The sequence below is a fragment of the Eulemur rufifrons genome, chromosome 6 (genome assembly GCF_041146395.1).
Source record: "Eulemur rufifrons isolate Redbay chromosome 6, OSU_ERuf_1, whole genome shotgun sequence".
Taxonomy (NCBI): Eukaryota; Metazoa; Chordata; class Mammalia; order Primates; family Lemuridae; genus Eulemur; species Eulemur rufifrons.
Window position 1 is genome coordinate 77506089 of NC_090988.1, and position 21936 is coordinate 77528024.

At 31.3% G+C, this 21936-nt stretch overlaps 1 protein-coding gene across 4 annotated transcripts in view; it reads right to left on the reverse strand.

Annotated features, from left to right (window-relative positions):
- IMMP1L (inner mitochondrial membrane peptidase subunit 1) overlaps window positions 1-21936 on the reverse strand; it is a 65980-nt gene that overhangs the window by 16671 nt on the left and 27373 nt on the right. For 2 of the 4 annotated variants that reach the window (XM_069469766.1, XM_069469765.1), the window contains 3 exons: window positions 10621-10726; window positions 5748-5881; window positions 3392-3480 (listed from right to left, as the gene is read on the reverse strand). In XM_069469766.1, the coding sequence (XP_069325867.1) occupies window positions 3392-3480; window positions 5748-5852 (194 nt within the window). In that variant the 5' untranslated portion in view covers window positions 5853-5881; window positions 10621-10726. The remainder of the gene's footprint in view (window positions 1-3391; window positions 3481-5747; window positions 5882-10620; window positions 10727-21936) is intronic. The other 2 variants (XM_069469768.1, XM_069469767.1) reach the window with 1 other exon arrangement.

Consider the following 21936-nt stretch of genomic DNA (forward strand, 5'->3'; position numbering starts at 1 on the left):
AAAGAGCAATGGAAAAGCTAACTAAAACTTCTCATCATTTTAGAAAATTCTAAACTTTCTGATAATTCCACAAGAATTATCATTTTACACTATATCCATTATGTGTTACTTCTTTGTCTAAATTTTTAGAACCAAAACTATGGAAAGACAATTCCATATAAATACTACCAAATTAACTAAATAAATTTTACTTCCCAGCCACTGGCACGATTGACTCTAGAGCACATTAAAAAGGTAGAAACATCATCTATGTTTCCCTAGAGTGCAAATAATTGAGGAGTAACAGCATATAAATTATGTAACTCATATAATTTATAGTATAGTCAAAAGAACTTGTATTTGAGAAAAAAATCAAAAGACACAACCATATAAAATGCTAAAAGCTACCCATACATATACTCTAAAAATAAGGTATCAAACATATAAAACCAATCTGGGCCTGATTATATATGGAAGGTGTAATTCATGGAAGAAGTGACAATCTATGTAGTAATAAACAACATAAAAGATCTTATGAAGTAGAAAAGAAAGAGACAAAGGATGTAGGACTAATGACCTCAACCAACAGAACACAATGCTCTTTTTGCATAAAATTAGCAATATGTGAATTCTGTTGACTAACACATATTTAAAAGGATTTAAAATATATGCTTATTAGTTGTACCTACTTCCAGAAATATTTAATGTTATTTATAATAAAAGATGTATATGTCAAAATAATATCAAAAGCCAAAAAAATAAAAGGAAGATGATGGTTAAATCAGAAACCTAATGATTGCTATATACAAGTATTAAAATGAGTTCTAAATTTTTTGTTAGTCAAGTAAAAAAAAATTAAGATTAGTTATACAGCAATCATTAATTCATAAAATAAATTTTAGTTTGGGAGGTAAGACAAAATTGTCCCTAACAACTAAAACAAAGAAGAATTCATAAAAAGGATTTTTATTGTAAGGGAATAAAAGATACCATCTTTATCAGAAATTTTACAGAAAATGCAGAAATAGTATTCACAATGATCATTTCTTATTTCTTCTTATTATTATTTTTATAGTACTTGGAGTTACAGTTTTAACAATGATCATTTTTTGAGGCTGTTCTTGGTACAAGCTGAAAGGTATCAAATCATTAAATTCTACAATTTGGAGGCAATATAATGTTGCCTTCTTTTGAAAATAGGATAAACTATTCTCTTTCTAACCAACTAGAACCATGCCAGTGGAACTGTTTAGATGAACGAGTTTGCAAAGATTGTATAACACTCTATCAAAGTTGATTTTGGGTAGCTTTGGAAGAAGAAACTTTTACCATGGGTGTTTCATGCACTTTAAGTTTTTGATCAAATAATCAATATGACCCTTAAAACAAATTCTGCACTTGAATAGCAACATAGAAATCGTAATTCAGTCATGCTGTTTTTACAGAAGGCAATGTTAATGTTGATTATATTTCTGGTAGTCTAACCAGATAAATGCACAGAACTTAGATCAAAATACTTATCCCTTGGACTCACAATTCTTTCAAATAGAGTTCTAACAGGAGCTTTATTAAAATTTTCTTGTTTCATTTATAGTTATAAATATCCTTATTATTCTACCAGACAGTAAGCTTTTGAAAAGAGGTGTCAATATCTCATTAATCTTAACATATAATGTATACCATATCTTATAAATTAGGTGCTCATTAACTATTTATTGGAAGAATAAGTACTAGTAAAAATGAAATTGTGTCAAATCTGAGTGTTCTGTGCAGCTGACTGAAGAGAGATTCACGGGCTTTAGCAGATATCCAGGCTTTTATTTTTGCCTGTTTAGAAACAGGCAGCCAGCAATAGAGGTCAGAGATTCCCACGAAATCTTAAGAGTTCTGTGCTGCAGATAAGAGAGAATATTTTTAAAGCACAGTAATATTTTTGAAGTAGAAGTTACCAACTGGCTCCCTTGGCTCTAAAAGTTACTTTGGTATATCTCATATAGATGCCAGATTTGGCCCTGTCCTGCAACCTGGATGAATAGAGTAAAAAATGAAACCTTCAAAGAATCTTAATTAATTTACTATATGTAGTAATTTGTATTACATAACTAAATGCAAAGAATATTTTTTTAAAAAGAAAATATTGAGCTGTTCATTCAAAAACTATTCAGCCAATAACTTCAGCTCCTTGTTAAGAATGCCAAAGGACTATGAGTAAAATCATGTCACTAGCACGGAATACAGAAACTTGTCTTCATGCTATAGTAAGGCTAAGTCTCTAGTTAATGCAAAGGCTACATTAGATTAATTTGATGTAGGTTAAAAAGAAAAGGGAGCTAGGACACAACCTATTATATAAGTTTTATTTCATAACCCCCATATCTACAAATAGGTATTTTGATTTTGTTACGGGTAAAAGATTTGAAGAAGAATTACTTCCTAGGGAGCATGCTAGACCATACAGCATGACCAAGAGACATGTGCAGAATCTAAGGCTGGTGAAAGGTCAGTAAATGTGAAGAACAGTTTTACACCATTCTTGATGATTTTTCAATAATGTGAAACACGCTATAGCAAAGTGAACAGTGAAAGAGGAGTGCCTACCCTAAACCTGCTTACTATGCTATAAGCTAAATACCAGCTCGAGGGAGTCACGTTTGTAGTTTACTGAGACAAAAGCTGGCACAGATTTATGTTTTCCAGAATTATAAAAAATAAATGGACTTATAATTTTAAGAAATCTGAGCAGTGCCCTTTAGAAAATACATTAAATTACTAATACTTGACATTCATTTGGAAGGAATTATACTAATATAGTTAATTAGAATAACGTATCACAAGGATTGGAACCCAGTTTGGAATAGAATTTAAAAAGGTTTAATGACAACATTTGCCAAGGAGTTATTCAACTTAATATAATTAATCAGGAGAATCATACTAGATAAAATTCTCAGCTACATACAATGCTGTGATCTGAAAATCATCAAATGGTTATCACAGGCTATGTAGAGAGAATAAACAGCCATCAACAGAATTATAGAATTATTTTTGAAAATGTAAAAACCAAAACATTGATTTGGCTTATGTAATGTAGTCCCTAACTTCCTAATTCTTAACTAAAAACATTCTAGGACTCAATAAGAAAGTAAAGTAGACTTACAAGTATAAGAGAGACTGATAACCATTTTTGACAATGATGTAAGAAATACATTGACCCATGAAACTGCATGTGTTTAGAGAAACTATTAAACTTTCTAAAACTGAGAGAAGATATTTGACTCAAAATTTTATCTAGCTGTTCATTAGTTTGGTTACTTATAAGTGTTTTTAAAGATAAAGTTAAGGGACTACAGAGAAGACACAATATATGTGTGTGTGTTTTCACTGTAAGTTTAATATATTCATGATAGAAATTTACCTTTGGATACCATAAAAATGTCGACTAAGATTTTCTGCAAAGACAATATCTGAATTTTTAATTGTAGGCTCCATTGATGGTCCAGAACACTGAAAAGAGAGGTAATTTTGTAATTTGAGTTCAAAACCTCTTTAAATTTAACATAAATTATCTGAGCAGGTTTAAAAGGAAAAAATCAAACAAACATTCTTTGAGCTTGAGGATGATTCATAATGATTTAGCAGTTTCCAGGTAAGTTCAACTATAGAGTAGCCACCAAGTCTGGAAACACAAATATTATTATAAATCATTTATTGATATTACATTATAATACAGAGATAAAATAACATTATCTACGTTTCCAATTTTGGTCACCTGTAAAATGCAAGCTCTGTGAGGGCTAGGACCTTGTCTCTCATGTTTCCAGCTATATAACCAAGGCCAAGAACAGCGCTTGGCATAAAATTGATAATCAATACGTATTTATTGAATGAATGAATGATTCATTTCTTATTACTGTTAAATATCTGGCCGGGCGCGGTGGCTCACGCCTGTAATCCTAGCACTCTGGGAGGCCGAGGCGGGTGGATCGCTCAAGGTCAGGAGTTCGAGACCAGCCTGAGCGAGACCCCGTCTCTACTAAAAATAGAAAGACATTATATGGTCAACTAAAAATCTATATAGAAAAAATTAGCCGGGCATGGTGGCGCATGCCCGTAGTCCCAGCTACTCGGGAGGCTGAGGCAGTAGGATCGCTTAAGCCGAGGAGTCTGAGGTTGCTGTGAGCTAAGCTGACGCCACGGCACTCACTCTAGCCTGGGCAACAAAGTGAGACTCTGTCTCAACAAAAAAAAAAAAAAAAAGTAAATAAATATCATCCAGTGACCATGATGATAATTATACTATTCTCCATGAGTTGATGTCCTTTCTTACTTTTCCAAGAGAATAGCTTACTCATTTGATGGGGCTGCAATTTATATTTTCTACTGAATAATACTAGCATAATGAGATGGACTTTAAAGACTTTCATATTTGTATGTCTTAAAACAATAATCTTGATAAATACAAGTTGAGCATGCCTAATCCAAAAATCTGAAATCCAAAATGCTCCAAAATCTGCAACTTTTTGAATGCCAACACAATGCCACAGGTAGAAAATTCGAAACCTGACCTCATATGCAGTCAATGCAGTCAAAACTTGGTTTCATGCAAAAAATTATTAAAAATATTGTATCAAATTACCTTCAGGCTTTGTGGATAAGGTATATGTATATGAAACGTAAGTGAACTTCATGTTTAAACTTGGGTCACATCTCCCAGATATCTCATTATATATCTAAATATTCCAAAATCTGAAATCGGAAACACTTCTAGTCCCCAGCATTTTGGATAAGGAATACTTAACCTGTACCTCAAAATTGGAATAAATAAGCACTGCCACTTTAAAAATCTAAATACAACAATCTCCATTTACTCTACTCATTTGTAAATAAAACTTTTTACTCAAAACTTCCTAGTCAGGCAGAAATAAAAAAGAATACAATGAAGGTTTATGTTTTCTATCTCTGGAAGTATCAATGTAAATTTCAAAAATCAAAGAGGGGAGTTTCAGTTAAGTATATTTATTTACTACAGCTCAACTTCAGGTTGTATGACTGTCAATTTCTTAGTGTAAACCTAATAAAAAAATAGTAATAACAACAACAAAAGAACCATTGCCTGGCCAGTCAATTTATTATTTCATTTACATCACAAAAAGTTTGAACAGCCAAGGTTGGTTGATTCATGATGCCAAATTAAGAAAACACTGGTTGGGGATTGGGGGCAGCTTTAACATTTTAATATTGATATTAGGCAGAATAAGCATTTGTTCTAATGACAGTTAAATACACGGTAGTTACAAGTAAGAGTTTTGAAAATTGGACAAATCTGTGTTGAAATTCCAACTCTGCTACTTACTAACTGTGAGACCTTGAACAAATTACTTGAGTTTTCTGAGTCTGTTTCCTCATATGTACAATGTATGTCTAGTAAGTACCTCAGAGAGGTGTAAAAGATTAAATGAGTTAATAAGTATAAAACATCAAATATAACCTAGAAAACAGTAACAGCTATTATTACTAGACTGTTACGAGGACCTTTCGTGCCTCTGTTAGAAACAATACAAAATATATTTAAAGTAATGGTTCTTATAATTTACATCAGTGCCAAATGAAACACACTCTCTTATATCCCAATATTTAGAAAGATTTTATGTTTTAGCTTTCATATTTTATTCATTAAATAACTTTAGCTATAGTAAAGGTAAAAATATTTTCCTTTAATTTGGAAAAACAGCATATATTTAAAATGAATATTCTTGAATATAAAAACTTACCATGACAACACCACCAACATATTCAAAAGCACAATGAGCTATACAGCCGTACTGAATAGTATAGCCAACAAGTCGAAAGGTTTTTCCCAGAACACCACGAATCATAGTTCTATGTAGACTCTGCCACCACTGGCCTAATGGTAAATTTCAAAAAGTTTCATGATCAATACTATTAAAAAACACTTAAGAAATAGTTCAATTGTAAAATATTTTATAATCACACAGAATATACTTAAAGCCTAATACAGTTTAATGCAGGAAAGCAGGAGTTTATTTTCATTTCTGCTAAAGATATTTTCAATGGCAAATTATAGCCACTGAATATTTTCATCTAACAAAGAGAGATTATATTCAAATATTATATATATTTATATATATTACATATATTAATATATAACCAGTATTATATATTAATATATACTATATATATCAATATATATATATTAATTACATACCTAGTAGACTCTGAATTAGTCTGTTCCCTTCTGTGTCTTCGTTATTTCTCAGTATTAAGGCAGATACTTAAGAAAAGATAGTAACTCTTTCAAAGTACTAATAATAGTTTCTCTTTTGTTTCTTTACTACATTAGTTCTTGTCATATGATATAATGGAGAAACCACTAAAATAGGTATATTGAGATTCAAGTTTTAAATTGGTTCTTTTATTAACTTCTGTGATCTTCGATGAATTATTTAACCTTTCTGGGGCTTAATAAAATGGAAATAATAATATCTCTGAATGGTTCTGAGAATCAAATTCAGTAAAATACGTCAAAGTGCTCTGTAAGTTGTAACATTACATTCAGTTGTCAGCTGTTAACCACTGATATAATAAAATGAATACATGAATACTATGAAACAGCATAAAGAACCATATAAAGATTTTTTAAGCTATGTAAATTTAAAATATTAATATTATTCATCTAAGATATTCCTAGTATCTGTCCCTTCCTTTCTATTTACCTGTTACTATTTATCATTTCTCAACTAATGGTCTGTCTTAGGCCTAGGATATAACACACTTTTCTCCGATTAAATTTATTAAAATATATCACTAAAACTAATAATGTGTATATTTGTTTAATACTTAACTATACGGCAGGCTTTACATATAATACCTCCGTAAGATAAATATTATTATCATCCTCAATTTATAGATAAGGGGAAAAAAAGCCCAAGAGTAGTAACTTGCTTAACATGACAAAGTTGATAAATGATGAAATCAGTAATAACAAATCTCCCAACAAAGAAAAGCCCAGGACCAGATGGCTTTACTGCTGAAATCTACCAAACTTGTAAGGAAAAACTAACACCAATTCTTCTCAAACTATTCCAAAAAATTGAAGTGAAGGGAATTCTTCCTAATTTATTCTATCAGGCCAGCACTGCCCTGATACCAAAACCAGACATGGATACAATGAAAAGAGGAACCTACAGGCCAATATCCCTGGTGAACATAGATGCTAAAGTCTTCATTAAAATATTAATACTAGCAAACAGAATCCAACAACACATCAAAAAGATGTAACAACATGATCAAGTGAGATTTATCCCAGGGATGCAAGGATGGTACAACATATGTAAATTAATAAATGTGATATATCACATCAACAGAATGAAGGACAACAACCATATGATCACCTCAATAGATGGAGAAAAAGAATCTGATAAAATTCAACATCACTTCATGATATAAACTCTCAATTAGGCAAAGAAGGAACATACCTCAACACAATAAATACATGACAAACCCACAGATAACATACTGAATGGGGAAAAGCAGAAAGCCTTTCCTCCAAAATCTGGAACAGACAAGGATGCTCACTTTCACCACTCTTATTTAACATATTAATGGAAGTCCTAGCCAGAGAAATTAGGTAAGAGAAAAAAATAAAGGGCATCCAAATTGTAAAAGAGGAAGTCAAATGGTCCCTGGTTGCAGACAACATGATTTTATATATAGAAAAACCTAAAGACTGCATCAAAAAACTCTTAGAAATGATAAATTCAGTAAAGTTAAGGGATACAAAATCAACATATAAAAATCAGTAGCATTTCTATACACCAATAACAAACTAGCTGAAAAAGAAATCAAGAAAGCAATCTTATTTACAATAGATACCAAAAAACAATAAAATATCTAGGAATACATTTAGTCAAGGAGGTGAAAGACCTCTACAATAAAAACCACAAAACACTGATGAAAGAAATTGAAGAGGACACAAAAAATGGAAAGACAGCCCAGCTCATGGGTTGGAAGAAATAATATTGTTAAAATGACCACAATACCCAAAGTGATCTATTGATTTAGTGTAATCCCTATAAAAATACCAATGACAATCTTCACAGAAATAAAAAAATCAATCCTAAAATTCATATGGAACCACAAAAGACCTTGAATAGCCCAAGCAACAGTGAGCAAAATGGGCAAAGCTGGAGGTATTACACTACCTGACTTCAAAATATATTAATACTATAATACAACACTATAGTAACAAAATCAGCATAGTACTGGCATAAAAACAGACACATAGACCAGTGGAACAGAATAGAGAACCCAGAAATAAATCATGTATTTACAGCCAACTGACTTTTGACAAAGGCACCAGGAACACACATTGGAGAAAAGACTCTCTTCAATAAATGGTGCTGGAAAAACTGGATATCCATATGCAGAAGAATGAAACTAGTTCCCTATCTCTCACCAGAGAAAGGGAAATAGAGATAGAGGAGATAACTAAACACTAAAGTAAAAAAAAAGGCAAGAGGAAGACTTCAATGTTAACTGTGACATAGTAGCTTATACCAGGCTAACCTTCTTGGTGAAAACAACTACATAATCTGGATAAAATACACAAAATAGCTGTTTAAAGCTTATCAGGTACCAATGTAGGGAGGCCTTGAGAGGTGAGGATCTATGAGAGAAGAACATAAGGTGAGCTCCACATTCACCTGGACTTTTCCATTAGGGCATTGGCCAATTCACAGCACAGGAAAATAAGAGTTTTAGCAGAAAGTGGCAGTCCCATTTGGCTGAGACAGAAGTTGGAATTATTGGCTGTCAAAGTAGATAGAATGTGAGGGTCAAACTGTAGAAAGGAAGAAACCTTTTAGGATGCTAGTCAACTCCAAATACCTGAACAGCATTAGAAAGCAGCAGATAAAAGGCTAAAGATCTGGGTTGCAGCAATGTCAGCAACCAAAGAAAACCACACAATGTTAGGGATAGAGAGATTAAACTTCATGACCTTCCAAGGTCGGCCATGTTAGGACTACAACAAAGTTACCTCCTAAGAGTGAAGGCAAAGCTGAAATAAATCAGGCTTAACAAAGAATAAGACCAACCCTTGACAGGATTCAACTAACCTGTTCATACTGCTGGGGAAAAACACCACAAAACAAAATCCCTTAATTTTCATGGGAAGAATACAACATTATTTAGAACTTCCACAATACTTTCATAACCTCAGAGGAAAGGCCTTTTTTGAAAACAGATATTATATTCACATACCATAAAATTTACCTTTTGGAAGTGTACAATTAAGTGGGTTTTAGTATATTCAAAAGATTGTGCAACCATCATCATTATCTAATTCCAGAACATTTTTATCACCTCAAAAAGAAAGCCTATACCCATTAGTAGTCACTCTCCATTCCCCTCTCCCCTTCCTTCTAGCTCCTAACAACCATGTCTTTATGGATTTGCCTATCCTGGACATTTCATATACATGAAATCATATAATACGTGGTGTTTTGTGATTCTTTCACTTAGCATCATGTTTTCAAGGTTCATCCATGATGTAGCATGTATCAGAATCATTCCTTTTTATGGCTGAATAATATTCCAATGCACAGATATACCACTTTATTAATTCATCAGTTAACAGACATTTAGGTTATTTTCACTGTCAGCTATTATAAAAAATACTACTATGAACATTTATGTACAGGTTTGATGTGGATATATGTTTCACTTCTCTTGGATATAAACCTAGGAATGGAATTACTAGGTCATGTGGTTAATAATCTGTATAACTTTTTCAGTAACTGCCAAACTGGTTTCTAAAATGGCTGCACCAATGTATATGGTCTCCAATTTATGCATACCCTCACCAACATTTATTATTGTCCATATTTTGATTATAGCCGTCCTAATAAGTATGAAGTAATATCTTATTGTGGCTTTGATTTACATTCCCTTAATAACAAAAGATGTTAAGCATCTTTTTCACGTGCTTATTGATCATTTGTATATCCTCTTTGAAAGATGTCTATTCAAATACTTTTCCAATTTTAAAAATGGGTCATTATACTCTTTAATTTAATTCAATCAAAGATTATAAACATTTAAAATAGTACCAATGACTGCATTCAATCATAGCAGAATGAAATCACTGAAAACTAAGAGGAAAAAATACACAACAGAAAGAACAACAGGTGATTCAGTTATTCAAGTTAACATATGAAGATTTAAAAATAACATTTAAAATCACATGTTAATAAGTTATTAACATGTTAATAAAATATGATTAACATTCAAAAAAAAGGAGGAAAAGATAAAATTCAGCACGGACCTAAAATCTATCAAAAAAATCAAATGAAAATTATACATAACACAATACTACAGGATAAAATACAATAACTAGAATTGAAAATTCATTACATAGATTTACTAGCAGATTCAGCCTACTAAGCTCAGCCTAACAGAAGACAATTGAACTGAAATGCAAGTTGGGAGAATGTAATCAGATTGCCATACAAAGAGGAAAACAGGCAGACAATACAGGAAACAAGCATAATCAGAGACCTAAAGGAAAGGAAAAGAAAATAGGACAGAAGCAATATTTTGAAGAAATACTAGTGGACAACTTACCAAACTGATAAAAGACATTATCTCATAAATTCAAGAAATTCCACAAACCCTGAACAGGATAAATATAAAACAAACAAATACATCCAGGCACAGTAGAGTCAAACAGCTGAAAAACATAACAAAAGTTTAAAATTGGTCAGAAATAAAGGTTAACTTATTTTCAAAGAAACAATTTTGTCTGTTCAACAGAATGGAATGGCTACTTTTTTATAAGAAATAATGAAAACCAGAAGAAAATGAAATGGCATCGTTAAACGGCTAAAATCACCAATCTATATATAATTCTATACCCGATGAAAACATACCTCAAAAGCTAAAATGAAAATAAAAACACTTTCAGAAAACAAGTTTTGAGAAAACGTTTGCCAGCTTACATACTAAAGGGAGTAATTTAGGCAAAACCAAAATGATAACAGAGAGAATTAGGCAGGTATTGTTCTAATCACTTTACATATGTTAACTCACTTAACCCTTACAACAACTCTATGAGAACTTAGGTATTTCATTTTATAGATAAAGAAACTTCTCTGAGGGTCAGAGAGGTTAAAAAACTATTCAAAATCCCACAGTTTATAAGAGGCAGAGCCAGAATTCAAAATGAGGTGGTTTGGCTCTAAAGTCTACCACTATGCCATACTGCCTCTCACCTTAAATGAAAGAAATTTTTGGAAACAATAAAATAGGTACTGGGAGTAATGCGTCATATGGGAAAAGGAGATTAGACTGATGTTAAAACCAGCTAAAAAGATTGAACAAAGTGAACTCTAGAAGCTGGAAAGAAATTAAAGATTCCTTCTTAGAATCCAATTCTAAGATCCTGATTTGGATCCAACCACTGAAGAAGACTTAGAGTAATTTCAGAATACCCAAAGCCACAAAGAAAATGTCCACCTGATTGTTCAGGTCTGAAATTCCTCTGAAAAGAAGAGGAAGCATTTTGTTTCAGAAGTAGGAAAGAAATGCAATGTGTCAAATGTTGAGACCACCAGTTTACAGAAATTCATTCATTCTAAAGTGTAAGCAGCCAATAAGCAAAGTGATTAATATTATAAATTTTTTTTGCTTTGATAGAGGAACAGAGTCAGAGAGTAAATTGGCATTTAAAGACATGTTCACATTAAGAAAAGGTGAACAAAAACAAGTAGATGGGGAAGCAGAAAACGAATCTCAACATCACAATTTTGCCACATTCACCTTCAATTGGACAAGAAAAAATAGATTTTGGCATTTCTGAGAGCTTTGTGATTTTCAAATTCAAGAATACTTACACAAAATACATTTTCCCCACAGAATGATGCATATAAAGTAACTGAAAGATATATGTCCACTTCAGATCCTAAATGGAAGTTATTGTGACAAGCAGAGAAAAACAAAGACTCATTAAGACATGAATGCTGAATAGTGTACTCTGCTCAATAGCTTAATAATTCACTCTCACAGGGCAGACTCTCCATCAAAGTAATTCAAATTCCTGCCATTTCAAAATCACCTTCAGAGCTGCTCATGAATTGTTCAAATCTATAAATGTTAAATCTACTGTAAGACTTGTGCAGAGGATATTTTTTATTTTCTGTAACTGCAAATTCAAAGCACTCAGATCCCTATAATCTATGAAGATTTTATTAAAACCTGTTTATTTTGTTTCATTCCCAGAGGAAATGACTGTCATTACTTTAAGGTTTAAAACAGTATTCAATCTGACTGCAACATCAAAATAACCTGATAACCTAATATCAACCAAAATTCAAAATTCGAAATCCAAATTCCCAGGCTCCATCATAGAGCTAATGAAAGAGAATCTCTGAGAACAAGGCTGCAGAACCTGTGGTTTTAATAAACCCCCAGGAAGGAAGCCCAGTAAAGGACTTTGTGCTGTCATTTGAGACCACTGTTGAAATACTCAACATTTTCAGAAACTGGACAAAACTTTAAAATTAATGAATTTATTTTTAAACTTAATGTTACCTTTCGGATAATTCTAGAAATTTCTATCAAATGAACTTTATAATGCTAATATTTTGATGTATTTCATTAATCCAATCTTATTTTCTGAAATTCACTTTCACTTTATATCTATGAAGAATAAACAGTTGACATGTTTAATTAATATAATCAGGCACCACTTCCCAAACAGTGAAATACCAAAACCAAACCCATTCATCTACCAATAATTCCCCAACTGCTATATGATCTATTTCAGAACAATATAGCAGTCTAATAAGCAATAGTGGAAGGATATTATTTCAAATGGAAGAAATATCACTTAGCATTATCATAGGCTAGCTGTCACTACGCCAGTCTACAGTTCATGCATGGCTCTTTAGAGAGAGAATAAGTTTAATAAATCATCAAAAAAGAAAAAAAGTTTATCATCTCTTAAATAACCAAGAATTCCTGGCCAGGTGCCTGTAATCCTAGCACTCCGGGAGGCCAAGGTGGGAAGAGGTTGAGCTCAGTTCGAGACCAACCTGAGCAAGAGACCCCATCCCTACAAAAAAAAAAAAAAAAAAATAGAAAAAATTAGCCAGGCACAGTGGCATACACCTGCAGTCCCAACTCCTCAGGAGGCTGAGGCAGGAGGATTGCTTGAGCCCAGGAGTTTGAGGTTGCTGTGAGCTAGGCTGACACTGTGGCACTCTAGCCGGGCAACAGAGTGAGACTCTGTCTCAAAAAGAAAAAGAAAAAAAGAATTCCTTTGATTCCCATCTGACCTTTTGTTACACCTGACTTATCATTCTTCAAAAAAAATTTCTTCTCATTTCTCTCATCCCATATCCCATTCTCTTATTTCCAAAAGACCTCCCTTAACTGTTACTGACATGATTATGTGTCACCTGTGCTGCCAATTAAATTAGTATCTAGCTTTTTAAGATGAGCCACATTTCTTATAAGTTATCAACAAGGTAGTAAATTCAAATAACCTATACATATATATGAAACGAATGTATATCATTGAGAAGACCTTATATGTTTATGTTGAATTTACTTATGAGTTTATTTGGTACTTTCCAAAGGAAATAATCACCTCTAATCAAATAAGCATGATGCTTAGGACAAAGGAAAAAATACTAACTCTCAAGAGTTATTCAGATAAATAACTCAATAAAAAATAGAAAAGTAAATACTGAACAGATTTAATAAAAGCTTACAAATTTTATTTTGATCAGAAAGCTACTTAAAAAATATATATAATATTATTAACTACCACAGAACATTTTCCTGAAATAGTAAGCAACTTGGCAAAATAATCTGAAATTAAAAATATTTTAGTCCATTTATTTCATAGATAGTTCTTTTCATAAGATAGCAGAATTTTAAATAACCAATTTTTCAAATAGCAAAAATACAAATAGAAGGCTAAAGAAGTCCTTTGTAAATTAATGCAGTTCAGTAGAAATATTGTTACGATTTCTCATTCATTCATTTTAAATGTGGCAAAAATGAAGAAACATCTTGGAATACAATAGCTTGGAATCAATTAAAGAAAATACAGCAAGAATAACAAATTTATTCAATCCAAGGGGCAGGATTGTGAATGAATAAATAAATAAATAAAAAATAACAAGTTTGCTAGGAAGATCTGACAAAAGAACTCTGTACAAATTTATTGTATTTGCTGATTTTTCTAATAAAGACCTTATATGGAGAAGAATAAAAGGTACTACATGGAAACAGAGGCTATAAGTACATTAATATACCACGTGTAAAATGGATGGTTATAATTATTCTTATAATTTCAAGAAAATACTTTGGTCTCCTATATGTAGTTAAAATTTTAAAGTTTAAAAACATTTAGACTGAGGTTTCATACTTTATTTTTTAAAATATAAAGCTACTAAATCAAAAAACACTATAAGATAAAAATCAAGTTCTATGAATAAATATTTTAAAATTAAGTACTCTAGGATCATAACACTGACAACACTAATTATCTTTTCTAGTCTTGGCAGTTATGTTGCATACTGTTTGGGTGACTGATGGGATAATTTCACTTCATTTTCTCTCAGTTTATTCTGGATCGTGTTAGAGAAAAATATTAAAATAATTAACACCTCTAAATAAAGTACTTGATAAAGGTTTTAGTTGGGATAAAAATGCTAAAAAAAAAAACCCAATTAACTAATGTATTGATTTTAGAGAAAATAGCTAAACCCCATCTGCTAATGGAAAACTTGACTAAGAATTACTGATTTTAAAAATTAAGTCATTCATTATTGGTATTAACTGTTGTAGTACTTTTACATATTAAGCTTATACACTTTTACAAAGAGCCCTTTCAGCAGCAGCTTGAGCTAGCACTACCTTAATTATCAAAAATATGTGTCTATATATTTTTATATTATTAAATGTTTTATTCACCAAAAACATTTCATCAGTAGCAATTGAAGCAGTCCTAAACAGGTAAAATATATGACAAAACAAATTATTTCAATTCCATACACATATAGACATTTTGATTAAATTCATAATGGCTTTATATCTAAAAGAACATAAAAGTAATTAATATTTAATCTGAAATATAAATTTTCACCAATGGCAAATACTGTATAGTCACTCAACTGGAAAAAGCATAAAAAACATCATTAATCAACTTTTCTATTTGAATGGTTTAATAAATTTTGAATCAAACATAGTTTATAGTTTGTATATGTCTTACATAATTTTTAAGTCATATAGCTTAAAATAAGGCAACATATTATAATTAATAAAAAGCATATTCTTTCATTGATCACCTGATTTTTAGTTGTTGTTTATAAAATTAATCACAGTTAGCAGGGTAGAAATAGCTTTGAGCTTCATGAATGACATCCAAGAGATGGGAAAGGATTAGTTCTCAGATGCTGCCAGTTATAGCGCCAGGTGGCTTTTTCTGCAGTGAAGGTGTTACCGATAATCCCATTACACTGGTACTAAATCTTGCAGACATCAAAATTATCACCAAGGTTCCTTTTCATCCCATCCTTTCCAAATGACTGGAAGTCGCTTCACCTGAAAGAAGTCAAATCCACATGCAGCTGCTGTTTTAGCAGGCAGCAAACTCCCTGAGAATGCCAGTCGTGATTCAATTTTGCTGTGCTGGTGGCCCCCTATTCCCTGTCCAATAATACATCTGTTAAAAAATCCTACAGCTACAAATCAAGTTTAATCCTACCAGGGACCTCATGTTGGTCTTGTCTTCCAAAAAGGCAGCAGGTTCTGCTGTCTATCTCTGCTAGTGTCTGGGGAATACCCTTTAAATCCCAGCCCTACTTAGAAGAATAAGCTAAGGATCACAAAACATGACCTCAAAAACCCTGATATGACTATATTCTGACCCAGAGGCATTCATTCTAGGTGAAGATTAGAACTTTGCATAATAAGATTACACAGCAAGTGAATGATATCAAGGGACTATCCATATGCAGCCGCCTGGTTTTGTATAGACAGCCTGTGCTCTGCAATATGCAGTGCAGACTGAAAAAGAGCTTGGTCTTTCTAGCTGAAATAAAATAGATTCACATAAATTAGTTGGCCATTTCCAGATTCCTAAATCCCCTATTACATCTTTTATTGACAGCTCCTGTGAGGATAGCACAAATGTTATTCCTTTTTATTCTGTGCTTCTATAACAATCATGCTCTGTAATTGAAATGTACATAGATTATGTCTAGAAATTAACATCTTGTTTGCTGTAATCTTGGATTACAATTGACTGTGTACATAATAAAATTAGGAAATCAATGGACAGATTTATCATCTCCAAGAACCTAGAGGTATTGTTTAAAGAATAGTTTAACATTTTCTGCCAACACTTTAAATGCAGAAGTCACAGGGAGTAGTCAATAAAAATTTAAGTAAGTCAAAGAATACAACAGGTATTCACTAATAACTCCCGGAAATTAGATTACATAAAAATTAGGTCATATCCCTCAAATTTAGAAAATGTGAAAAATTCAGAGATCGATTTTCTCTACATCATACTTGAGCAAGAAGGTCAATTACATCTGGCTTTCATTTTATAAGACAGGTACACCTGCTGTATTTTATATAAATCTTCTTGATCATTTTATAACTATACTTTAAAATATTTGAATCAATGCAAATCAATTGTAATTCAAGGTTTTGTAATTCTTAACTATATGTTTTAAAAATATTTATCAGTGAAATAATCTATCCTCATATTTGAATGTATACAGAACATTTTAAATGTATAGAATCCTAAAGAAATTTAGAAAACAGTATTTTATGATCAGCTTTTTTCCTCTCATGAAGTTTACAGCTATACTAGCTCTAAGCAAACATATGAAAAGAGAGATTCATATACATTTACACAAACACTTGTCCAGAAAACTCTAAGGATGTGAAGAGAAGGAATTTTCAGCTTTATTTTTTTTAAAAAGTATTAAGACTTTCCATGGGATTCTGGCAAAACTAAGCTTCTCAGTGTATTTGAAATATGGGTATTTGACAAGTTTGATTTGCCCACAATTTTTGAGGAACATTATATTACATTAGTCATTACCTCCTCATTCTCACAATATCCTTAAGCATATAATATCAGATAGATACTCAGAAGTCAGGTGACACAATTCTGATTTTATGTATTGAACAGACAGATGTATACTAATGGTACCAGAGGTAGAGTTATAAAAAACACTGTGTAATTTGAATTGCATAGCATATGAATGTTATTCTTTGGTTACCTTGAGTAGGATACTATAAAAAACAATGAGGAATGCAAAACATACATATTTTTGTTATGATTGTGCAGTACTCTAGAGCTACACTGTCCAATAAGGTAGGCACTAGCCCCCTGTGGCTACTAAGCACTTGAAATATGACTACTGCAAATTGAGATGTACTATAAGTATAAAATACACATTGGACTTTGAATACCCTTCTTTTAAGAAAGGGAAAGTAAAATATTTTAATTTTAATTTTATGTTAATTTTTATATTTTATACATTTTATACATGCTGAAAGGTAATATTTTGGATATAGTCGGTTAAATAAATACATATGTGATTCACACAATATTCCTATTAGACAGCACCACTTTAGCAGGTCATACATTTTTCAATAATATATTCCTAAGCTAAATGAAATTGTGCAACTAATAAAAATATTGAAGCAGAGGGTTAATGACAGAAGGATAAACATTCCAGTGTTAGATAAGCTTAGTAAAAAAAGTATAAAATCCTATCATTTTGGCTTCTATTTCATATTTCTAGTTTTAAGGATAGTGGTGGGAGAAGAGGGACCTGCCAAATTTTTGACCATCATCTACCGAAACAGAATGATATGATACATATTAAGTAGTTACAAAATGCTTTAGTCCAGTAAATAATAGCTTTTAAAAAGAATCATCTCTTTAGTAACTTTAGAAAAGACCAGTGAGGTCTGTGTCTTACCCTGTCATTGAGCTCAATAGATGGCAACTTCAAAAACATGTTTGGTTCTAGAAAGGGCCATGATTTTTTTCTATGGTGCTATATAATTGTTTATATTCAAACTTTTAAAATACATTTAAGTAATAACTAGAAATTGGAAGCATTTAGTATATTTCAGAATGTTAGCAAACTTAAAAAAAATCGATATTATAAATTACTAGTAAGCTGCTTTTCCATTTTTCTTTTCATCACATTGATCAATGAAGTTTTTAAAAAATCCTTCAACAAAAAGGGTTTTATAGAAATAAGTAAAACTGAAAATAATTTAAGAAACATAACGATTCATTTAGAATGACCACAGACAACTGATATTATACAATTAAAAAACAAAGTTATCTTTGTCACATATTGGAATATGATTTTAATATAAACAAAAGTACTTAAGGTATTAACTCATTTAAAAGTTGCTTTTGCATAATTATTTATTTATAATATTTATCTAAACACTAAAGATGAAATATGAGTATCAATAAATTAGATTAATAAAACAAATCAATTTTATGACCTAATGATACCACTTTTTGCTAGCCTGTTAAAATTATATAGGTTTATTCCTTTTCTGATTACAAAAATCACACAGACATTGACACACATACACACACAACAAAATAATAACAATAACAAAAAAACTTTCTAACCATCAATAGATGAGTGCAATGATATTCAGTCTGAGTTAATCTCCAGACATCCAAATTCATGAATAAAAATTCATCAGTTTTAAATACACTGAGCCTATTAAGCAAGAACAAAAGCATATGCACAAAAGAGCTTTTAATATATTTCAAAGCCCACAAGAGCCATGGTCTCATTAAAATTATAAATTACACAAACATGGAATGAAGATTCAAACTGCAGTGCAGCTAAGCAGATTACAGAAAACCCCGCGTTCCATATGATAACACACCATGGCCCTCCCAGATGGGGGCTTGGAACAAAAAGGCCATCACCACAGCTAGGGAAAACCTCCTTGTGATCTCTGGTTTCTGTTCAGCAGATGACAGCCAAATAATATGTTGATTATTCTGTTTGTGCTGCTAAGCTTGTAAGATGGAATAAAAGCGATATGATCTATTGTGAACCCAATGCTAATGTGTTGCTCCACTCATAAATAATATACTGAATTTATTTTGAAACTATCTTTTATCTGAATTTCAGTTTTTAAATGCATGAATTAAAATAAAAGCCAGGATAAAATAATATTTAATTTGATGCTTTAAACTAAAAAATGTAGTTGACAAGTGAAAAATATCTAAATGCTTAGTGAAGAGTCAAGTACAATCACCTTTCTTTAATTTCAGCACCGTGTTCAGACAAAATACATTTTTAAATAGGCAATTATTCTCATTATGAAATATAAATATAAAATTAAGTAATACAATAATCATGAAGTTAATAATATACATTACTGACAACATAAAAACAAAATATCAGAGTATACTGAAACACTTTTCTACAATATAAATAAAAGCCCATAATCAGAACATATAGTGAAAATATTTCTGAACAATAAAAAGTATAATTGAAGGCTTCATAAGTGTTCATAACTTGCACATAAATGGATGACTACAAGAAATCCTACTTAAAATAATATTTTAAAAGTTTATAAAAAATAATTTCAAATAGCTAGCATTTTACATTGCTCTGGTGACAAAAGTTAAAACTTAATTTTTCCCTCAATTGAAGAAAATGTTTACTTAATATCCTAAGCTTTAACAGAGTAAATTATGCCAGAATGAGGTAACTGGGATTGTGTCTGTGAATACTTTGCAAAATTTTGTATTTCATGAATAAACATATTTATGAACACTACTATCGATAAAAATGTTAAATAATTTATTTTGTCACCCCAGAAATTCCTCCCTGAATACTCTAGTAGACTCTCCTCAAAGGCAAACAAATAAAGTAGTACATTAAAGCTGCACATAAAGTAAACATGAATAAACACACTGTTTCCTTAAGAGGGTATTTTATAGGAAGAATATAATCATGGTCATTACCTAAGTTCACCTCCTTTTTCTCTGTCTCCAAATATAGATTCTTGAGTCCAAAAAGCACTGCATAACTGCCTAACATAAAAATTGCAGGCTAAAATTATAAATCCAAGAGATAAAACAAAAACACTTTTAGAGAAAAACTTAGAAGATAAAGTCTCCTTGAAGTAGACAAATATTTCTTAAACAAGAAGTAAAAAACACTAGACATAAATGATAAACTAAACTACTTTAAAATTATAAACTTCTGTTCAGCAAAAGCACTATTAAGAGAGTGAAAAGACAAATGTCAGAGTGGGAGAAATAGTTTTAATACCTGTCTTCAACAAAGGACTCATATTCTGTATATATATTAAAAAAAACCCCTACAAATCAAAGAAAATGACAATCTAATAGAAAAGTGGGCAAAAGAGGTGAACAGGCACTTCACAAAAGAGAATAACCAAATAGCCAATATACATATGAAAAGGTACTCAACTTCATTAATCATCAGAGAACGACAAAGTAAAACCATAATGGATTATCACTAGAATAGGAAAAATGAAAAGAAAAAAAGACCTGAGTAGTGCCAAACACATGGAGCAACTAGAACTCTCACATACTATAAATGTAACCTGGCACAACAATTTTAGAAAACTGGCAGTATTGATTAAAGCTGGACATATATATATATTAATACACAAGATCCAGTAATTTTGCTCCTGGACATATCACCAAAAGAAACATGTACATATATTATTCAAGAGATATGTACTAGAATGTTGATAATAGCATTATATAGTAACCATCCAAATGTCCACCAGTAAAATGGATAAATAGTAGTTGTGATATAATGACAACTACCTGCAGCAATGAAAAAGAACAAAATACAGGCAACATGTAGTTACATGCAACAATGTGGATGAATCTGAAGATAAACTGTTGAACAAAAAAAATCAGACAAAAAAATTATACTATATAATTCTGTATAAAAATACAAAAACGAGCAAAACTAATCTTTTATTAAAAGTCAGGGTAGTGGTTATCCCTGTAGGGGAAGGGAAATAGTGACTGGAAGGGAGCATGGAGGTATCTTCTGGAGTACTGATAACGTTCTTTTTCTTTATCTGGGTGCTGGTTACATGGATGTATTTGATTTATGAAAAATTCATTAAGCCATCTACTTACACAATATGTGCCTTTTCTCTATCTGTAGCTTTCTTTACAGAAAGCAGTTTTACACACAAATACACAGATATACAAAGGTAGTCAAAATCCTTGTCATAAGAACTTTAGGAACAACTAAGATGTGTAACTGAGAGTTCTTATAATATCTATTTGAGTAATCACATTTTCAACTCTACAGCTAAGTTCCTGGACTCTTATAAATGGAGAACAGTCATTTACCCTATTATCTCCCCCTGCCTCCCAATCATATTTTCAGGGATATCTAGTCTTTGTGCTGAGAACAACTGCTGCTACTATTCTAACAGAGCTTTTAAAACAATCTCAGGACTGAAAATTTGCTTTTATGTGGAAAACTAAAGTAGTACAGAAGATACGGCAATATAAAGAGTAGGTGCTTGCCATTTTCTCCCTTGCCCCCAAATTTTATAAGCTTTTGTTTATTAATCATAAAAGCTTATTACTTAATAGATATTCCTTAAAAAGGTTCATTTTATTTTTTCAATGAAGTTAAAGAAAAATTACTCTTTAATATGAATATCACACAAATTAAATGAAACTTCATGATTATCTGATAATGAACTAAACTATACATCTCATATCTCCCACTTAAATATTTTCCCTTATTTCTATACTGGAATCAATATATGATTTTACAATACATTTTTTCTCATATTGAAAAGATGCTGTAAGAATCTTAAGATGCTTATTTAAAGAAATAAGCTAAGAAA